Here is an 8584-nt window from a genome sequence, read left to right as displayed (position 1 = left end):
CTCCACAGGCGGAGAAAGAGATTGTGATCATCTCCGACGACGAGGAGATGGCTACCCCGACGCTTGCACCTGCTCCTACTCCAGCTGTCGCACCGGTCTATCCTGTCATAGCTTCACCTGAGGAGTCGATGGCTACTTCCCCTACACCTGCACCATCCCCAGCTGTCCCCATGGTGGATGAGGAGATAGGCTAGAAGTGCAAGTACTACTTTAAGCTAGCTCCAGAGACGGCCTACTACCACACTCTCCTCACTCACGTGCTGGACGACTACTACCCCGACCTGCACACCTCCATCAGCTACCACTGTGCAGAGTACCAGCATCCATTGGAGGTTACCTTCTGGAAGGTAGAGCTGGTGGTCACCACTTGGAACGACGTCAAGAATGGACATGAGGTGGAGACTGTCCACCGTGCCCCTGCCAGGAGGGCCCATGCCTTGGATGGCATGGAGGATGCAGCACAGAACACCTACATCCACTACCATGGTCGTCGCTTTGAGGCCATGAGGGAGGATCGCTTCAGGTTCCTTCCTCGCAATGATCATGAGGGTGTTTGGCAGGTCTTGGCTCCACCAGAGAGTGACCCAACTCTGGAAGCAACGGTGTAGCATGTCCACGCTATGCAGGGGGTGGATGAGGAAGTCAAAGGAGAACTACGTGCATCTCAGAGGGCTGACAGACGTCTCCAGAAGCAAGTGGATGAACTTCGAGCTCAACTTGGGCAGCCGTCCATCTACAAGAAGAAGCGCCGGTCCTTCACCATGATTGACACCGCTCCATAGGTGTTAGGTGCCTTGATCTAGATTACCACATTGTTAGTTCGTGTTTCTTATTTAGTCTTGTTTGGTCTTGTGAACTTGGATGATTAGATGTTCTAATTTGTGAACTTGGTTGATTTGATATTTGTTTGATTGCTGGAAGTTTGTGGGCATGTCCACAACTTCCTTAGATTGGAACCTTAAGTTTAGAATGAAATCTTAATGCAGATGTTTCACTTTATCTTATCTCTACTGTGCTGATTTCTGGTGCAACCCGTGTTCTTTTTCTGGTATCTCGAAATCTAGGCTGTCAAAAATTCTGAATTTTTTTTTGAGATAACTAGACCTCTGTATCTTTCAAATGTCTCTAGAATCACGTCAATAGCTGTTCAAGTTTGTGAGATCTAGCTGTCACAAGTTGATGTTCCTGCACAGTCTGGAACCCAGAACAGATTTGGTTTAGCTCTACTTTTGACCATGTGGGTGGCAGAATCTGTAAAAGTGATCTAAATAAAAGTTGTAGCTGATCTCCTAAGCTTTCTAACAATTCTTGGTACACCTCTGTTGGATCTCTGAAACTCAAGATATAATAGTTTTACTGAACTGCTGAATTTGAATCTTGTCCAGAAAATTCTCAGCATTGTTTCTTATCTTTTGTAACTCTCTATAATTTGGAAAATCTCTAAATTTTGCGTATTTGTTGTAAAACAGATGGCCACAAGAGGAGGAAGGGGCAGAGGCCATGGTTGTGGACATGATGCCCTCATAAATCCACCACCACCGCCACCTGTGACCATGGAACAAATATTGGGAATGCAAGCGCAGCTGATGCAAGCTATGATGCAGCGCTTGGACAATGAACCTGCAAGAGGACCACCGCCTGTTCAAGTCAGAGATAAGCATAGAGAGTTTATGAAGGGTCGTCCACCAGTGTTCACTCATGTCTCAGACCCTATGGAGGCAGATGATTGGTTGCGTGCTGTAGAGAAGCAACTTAATATAGTACAATGCAACGATCTGGAGAAGGTGTTGTATGCTTTTGGTCAACTCTAGGGAGCAACTTAGGATTGGTGGGATTCTTTCTAGTATAGACATCTCAACAATGCTCCTGCTATCACCTGGCAGGAATTCAAGGACAATTTCTGGTCTTATCATATCCCTGATGGACTCATGGAATTGAAGCAGAAGGAATTCAGATCCCTCAAACAAGGATCCATGACTGTGGTGGAGTATCGTGACAAGTTTGCTCAACTATCACGCTATGCTCCAAATGATGTGGCTGAGGACAAGGATAATCAATGCCGTTTCCTCAAGGGACTCTTTGATGGACTGCAGCTTCAACTGATGTCCAACACCTACCCCAACTTTTAGTCATTAGTGAACCACGCTATTGTGATTGATGATAAGCGCAAAGAGATGGAAGCCAAGAAGAGGAGGCTTCAAGGGCAAGCTTCTGGAAGTAACACCCACCCGCGTGCCTATCCCCAGCAGGGTTTCCAACAAAGAAATCAAGGACCAACTAACCAGGGAAACCATGGTCAGTATCCTCAACGGAACCAGTTCCAGCAATAGTCTGGTAATCAGCGTCCCCCGCAACAGACTGGCAATCTAGCAACACGCCAAGGACCATCCAACAATGCTCCTGTGAAGAGTGGTGCACCCAATAACCCTAATGCCTGCTATAGCTACGGAGAAGTAGGTCACTATGCTCATCAGTGCCCTAAGAAGCAGAACCAACAAGCACCTCAGAACCAGACTGGCAATCAGAAGTTCAACGCCCGACCACCTCACACTACGAAGGTGAATTATGTGTCATCTGATGCAGCTCAAGAGACGCCAGAGGTTATGTTGAGTATGTTCAGTGTCAACTCTATCTCTGCTACAATACTTTTTGATTCTGGCGCTTCACATTCTTTTATTTCCCAAGCTTTTGTTAGAATGCATAGCATACCTTTGTGTGCCAAGAAAAACCCCATACTAGTAAATTCACTGGGAGGTAGTATGCCCGCTTCATATTGGAGTCCCTCAACTAGCATTTCCTTAAGGGGGGTAGACTTCAAAATGAAACCAATTGTGTTGAGAACAACAGGAATTGATCTTATTCTAGGAATGGATTGGATGAAACAACACCGGACAGTGATTCAGTGTCAAGAGAAATCTGTGGTTGTGACATCACTCAATAGAGATAAAATCTATGTAGAAGTGGTAGTGCAAGCTCAGCCTACAGCCATAGTGAACCAGCTAGATGGTAAAGCCAATGAACAAGATCGTGTCGTGGAGGAGTTCCCGGATGTCTTCCTCGATGACTTGCCAGGTATGCCACCTGACCGAGACATTGAATTCATTATTGAATTATTACTTGGAACTGCACCAATAGCTAAATGTCCATATAGAATGGGGGTTAATGAATTAGAAGAGCTTAAGAAACAACTAAAAGAGTTGGAAGAAAAAGGTTTCATACGCCCTAGTTCTTCCCCATGGGGGGCACCTGTGATCTTTGTGGATAAGAAGGATGGTAGTCAACGGATGTGTGTGGATTACCATTCACTTATTGAGGTTACAATCAAGAATAAATACCCTTTGCCTAGGATTGATGATTTGTTTGATCAGTTGAGAGGAGCCCATGTGTTCTCCAAGATTGATCTCCGCTCTGGTTATCATCAGCTTAAGATTCAAAACTCGGACATACCCAAGACAACATTCACTACACGGCATGGATTATATGAGTACACCATTATGTCTTTTGGATTGACTAATGCACCTGCATACTTCATGTAACTGATGAATAAGGTGTTCATGGAGTTTCTGGATAAATTTGTGGTGGTATTCATAGATGACATACTAATATTCTCCAAGACTGAAGAAGAACATGCTGAACATATAAGGTTGGTCTTGCAAAAGCTTAGAGAGCATAAGTTGTACGCTAAGCGGAGCAAGTGTGAGTTTTGGTTGAAGGAAGTCTCTTTTCTAGGTCATGTTGTCTCCAATGGTGGAATAGCAGTGGATCCAGGCAAAGTGCAAGATTTATTGAATTGGAAACCACCAACCACTGTAAGTGAGATTCGTAGCTTTTTGGGATTGGCTGGATACTACAGAAGGTTCATTGAAGGTTTTTCCAAGCTAGCCAAGCCTATGGCAGCTCTGTTGGAAAAGAATGCTAAGTATGTATGGTCGGATAAATGCCAGGCAAACTTTGATGAGCTAAAGAAGAGATTGACTACAGCTCCAGTATTAATTTTGCCCAATTTAAGCAATAACTTCTCTATATATTGTGATGCATCCCATTTAGGCCTTGGATGTGTGCTTATGCAAGAAGGAAGAGTGGTGGCGTATGCATCTAGACAACTAAGGAAGCATGAGTTGAATTATCCTACTCATGACTTGGAATTGGCAGCTGTGGTTCATGCTTTGAAGATCTAGAGACATTATCTAATTGGATATAAGAGTGATATCTATATTGATCATAAGAGTTTGAAGTATATCTTTACCCAATCAGATCTGAATCTGAGACAACGTCGTTGGTTGGAATTGATCAAAGACTATGATTTGGAAGTGCATTATCACCCGAGAAAGGCAAACGTCGTAGCTGATGCACTTAGCAGAAAGAGCTATGCCAATGGACTTTAGATGACATCTATGTTAGCAGAGTTGTGTGCTGAAATGGAGTATCTCAATTTGAGTTTTGTCACTAATGCAATGGAATTGGTGATAGAGCCTACTTTAGAACAAGAGATATGCAAAGGTCAATTGGAGGATTTTTAGGCTTGTGGTCAACCAGTTGACCTTCCCTGTGATGAAGCCCCACGAGAGTTACCTTTTTATATTCCGCTGTGTAATGTAAGACTAAGTTATATTATGGATCTGATGTAAGGACACCGTGATGATACTTTATGTAATTTGTCAGCTTGTGTGTGTGATTGATCCCTGGGCACACATGAGTTTTGTGCATTCAATTTTATCCTTAAAATTGGGTGTGATAGGTTTGGCGACTAAGAGGTGTTGCACGAACCTCATCCACACAATTAGACACCGCAAGAACCTACCCACAAGTGAGGTAACTCAATGACACGAGCAATCCACTAGAGTTACCTTTTGGCTCTCCACCGGGGAAGGTATAAGACCCCTCACAATCACCAACTTGTGTTGAAGCTCCTCCGCTGCTCCAAGCCATCTAGGTGGTGGCAACCACCAAGAGAAACAAGAAATCCATAGCTACAATGATCCCCAAGTGTCACTAGATGCAATCACCCAAGCAAATACACTTGGAATAACTCCCAATGTCACTATGATAAAGAATCATTGATGGAGATGAGTGGGAGGTGTTTGCTTAGGCTCACAAGGATGTCAAGAATGTCAAAGTGCTAAGAGAGTGAGCCCTAGGCCGTCCAAACCCTTTAAATAGACACCCCCAATGAAATAGAGCTGTTGTGCTCAAAGGGGTGCCTCTGCGCACTAACCAGACGCGTCGATCACGTTGACCAAACATGCTCGAACGCTGGCGCGTGTCCCCCATGTTCAAACCTTAGCCGTTCGATCTCAACGGTCAACTCTTAGTCGCTCGCATGTTAAAGAATGACCAGACACGCCACTTGCGCCACCAGACGTAGAAGCCCACAGTGTCCGATCACTTCCAGAAAGATCCCAGAGCGGTAAAAAACTGACCGGACATGTCAGGTCAACATTGACCTGATGTGCCCCAGCGTCTGGTCCTAGCACTGCTTCTCTACCTGCGCTCTCGGTGCTGATGTCACCGTACGTCATAGCCCACCTGACGCATTAGCGTTGCGTCCGATCGCCACCAACCGCCAACATCCAACAAGTGACCGGACATGCCAGAGGCAGCGTCCGGTCGCTCCTCTACCCTCTCGGCCAGCTACACCACCTCGCTATAATTGACCGAACGCACCAGGGTGAGTCTGGTCACCCCACGGCCAGCGTCTGGTCATGGACTTCCTCCTCCTTTTCTTTTTCTAAGTCCACAGCCACTTCACCCTTGCTTCTAACTTGCTAACCATAAAGTGTAGAACTTGTGTGCACGTGTGTTAGCATTTTTCAAAGCATTTTACTAGGGTCAGAGTTAGCACACTAGGTTCCTAAATGCAAATGTAAGAATCATGTCACCTAATGGCACTCGATAAACTGTTTAGCCAAAGATTTCCCCTCTTTGTAGTACGGCTATCGATCATAAGTCACTCACACCATCTATGGTGTCTTGAGTGCAAAACAAAAACCTATCATATACCTTTGTCTTGATCTTCTTGGTTTTTGTTTTTCTCTTTCTTCTTTTCCAAGTTGAGCTTGATCATCTTCATTTTATGTCCACCTCCATCACCATGGACCTCATCTTGCTCAAACACTTGGATTGGACCACCTTTTCTAATTCACACACTTAGATCAAACGTTAGTCCTAGGTTTCATCAATTATCCAAAATCAAACTAGGGCTTTCAATCTCCCCCTTTTTTTATAATTGATGACAACCTATTTACAAAGATATTCAATGAAATCTTTTTGGATTGATGTTGCTTGCCCAATCATATTACCATGTGTAAAGGTTATGGACAAGTTTCATCAACCCAAATTGGTAGTATTAGCTCCCCCTATATATGTGCTAAGAGTTTAGATTTGAAAGCTTGCACATATGCAAGGATTGAAAGTTTGGGAGAGTAATAACTACCAAATGATGCTAAGGTGTAAAGAATGGACCTTTAAAGCGTGATACCAATCAGAGTTGCCATTTGAACGCCATCCTTAGCACCATGGTTAGTTAGATAGCACTTGCAAAATACAATCACTAGATACCTCGTGAGATCAACATTATAAGCAAGGCACTAGTACCACTTGTAAAATATGCAAGGCACATCTAACTATCATCCTATGCATGCTAGTTTTCATTTCATCAATCATTTTCTATAGTCTAGCATACACTACACAAGCATGGATTGGGAATTTAAAAACTTGTGCCATGCAAGCAAACATATGTAATGCACATACAAATGCAACATACAAGTTTATGAGCTTTCTCCCCCTACTTGTGTGCTTCAAATTATAATTGATCCCCTCACAATGTCATTTCATTTGTTTGCTCCTCCCATCTCTTACTATCTTTGTGAATTCTCTCTCCCTTTGTCAATAATTAGCACAAAAGGTGAGCTCAAATTTGAGATAGGTTGGGATGAAACCATGTGAAGTGAGGATCATTTTCCCAATTTAGTTCAATCTAGATCATTTGCAAAAGATATTTAACTCGGTTTGATCCAAGGACAAGCTTCTTCACACCTGCAAATAAGGGTTATCATGCACCATGTTGAGTTAAACACTTATAGCTCATTTTCTAGATTAAACACTAGGTTCACAAGCTCACAAACATGTCATATGCTACCACTAGATTATTTCAAGCATAGAAGCAATAGTGGTACCATACAAGCATCAAATTCATTTGATTTTCATGAATGAGCCTAAGACATGTGAGGAATGACTAGATGCACTAAACAAGTCCTTGGCAATGGATGAATGACATGTCAATCAACTTTACCTTGCTTTGCTCGAAGGAGAGACATGTCATATAATGGGGTGCATCAACACATATTTGAGAAGTCAAGTATATTTAATTCATTCCTTAGCTTGCAAAACCTCTTCTCATCAAGTGGCTTGGTGAAGATACCAGAAAGTTGATCATCAGTGCCCACACTCTCAATGCAAATGTTTCCTTTTTGTTGATGATCTCTTATGAAATGGTGGCGGACATCTATGTGCTTTGTTCTTGAATGTTGAACCGGGTTGTTGGTGAGATTCACGACACTCTCATTATCACATAGCAATGTCACTTGTTTGAACTTGATTCCAAAATCATTCAAAGTAGCCTTCATCCAAAGTAATTGAGCACAACAACTATTGGCCAAAATGTACTCTGCTTCGGCGGTTGAAAGTGCTACACTATTTTGCTTCTTTGATGACAAAGACACAAGTGATCTTCCCAATAGTTGATATATGCCTGATGTGCTCTTTCTCTCAACTTTGCATCCCACATAATCAGAGTCTAAAATCTAATCAACTCAAATCTAGCTCCTTTGGGATACCATAATCCAACATTTTGTGTATGCTTCAAGTAATTCAATATTCTCTTTGTTGCCTTCAAATAACTTTCTCTTGGTGAGGCTTGAAATCTAGCACACATGCATACACTAAATATCACATTTGGCCTTGATGCGGTCACATAGAGTAGGCTTCTAATCATAGACTGACACATCTTTTGATCCACCATGTTGCCACTAGCATCACTATCCAAGCTTTCATTTGTCCCCATTGGTGTACTAATTGCTTTAGCACCATCCATTCCAAACTTCTTGAGCATGTCTTTGATGTACTTGCCTTGACTCACAAATGTGCCATTCTTCATTTGCTTGATTTGAAGACCAAGGAAGTAACTAAGCTCTCTAATCATAGACATCTCATACTCACTTGCCATCATCTTTCCAAACTCCTCACAAAAATCTTGATATCATCAACATAGATTTGCAACACAAACAAGTCATTGCCTAGCTTCTTTGTGAAGAGAGTGGTGTCAACCTTTCCTATCTTAAATCCCTTAGAGTAAGAAATCCCTCAATCTCTTATACCATGCTCTTGGTGCTTATTTCAATCCATACAAAGCCTTCTTCAACTTGTAGACATGGTTGGGCTTCTTCTCATCATCAAAACTGGGAGGTTGCTCAATATACACAAGCTCATTGATGTACCCATTTAGAAATGCACTCTTCACATCCATTTGGTACAACTTGATGTTATGGGCACAAGCATAGGCTAACAAGATACTAATTGCTTCTAA

General features: G+C 42.8%; 1 protein-coding gene across 1 annotated transcript; it reads left to right on the top strand.

Moving 5' to 3' along the window:
* The first annotated feature begins 1553 nt into the window (after positions 1 to 1553).
* On the top strand, positions 1554 to 2129 carry LOC136523791 (uncharacterized). Its single transcript, XM_066517352.1, has 2 exons — positions 1554 to 1784; positions 1884 to 2129. The coding sequence occupies exons 1-2, from the start codon at positions 1554 to 1556 to the stop codon at positions 2127 to 2129; spliced, it is 477 nt and encodes a 158-aa protein (XP_066373449.1).
* Positions 2130 to 8584: the final 6455 nt, after the last annotated feature.

Source organism: Miscanthus floridulus, chromosome 18 (genome assembly GCF_019320115.1).
Source record: "Miscanthus floridulus cultivar M001 chromosome 18, ASM1932011v1, whole genome shotgun sequence".
Classification (NCBI taxonomy): Eukaryota; Viridiplantae; Streptophyta; class Magnoliopsida; order Poales; family Poaceae; genus Miscanthus; species Miscanthus floridulus.
The sequence above is the reverse complement of the archived record's forward strand: the minus strand, read 5'-3'. Positions and strand labels throughout refer to the sequence as shown.

Bases quoted from the DNA above. Each gene is read 5' to 3' on its own strand.
- LOC136523791 (XM_066517352.1), top strand. From the start codon at position 1,554: ATGGAACAAATATTGGGAATGCAAGCGCAGCTGATGCAAGCTATGATG. The intron at 1,785-1,883 runs GTGTTGTATGCT...ATCACCTGGCAG, and splicing joins AATGCAACGATCTGGAGAAG to GAATTCAAGGACAATTTCTG.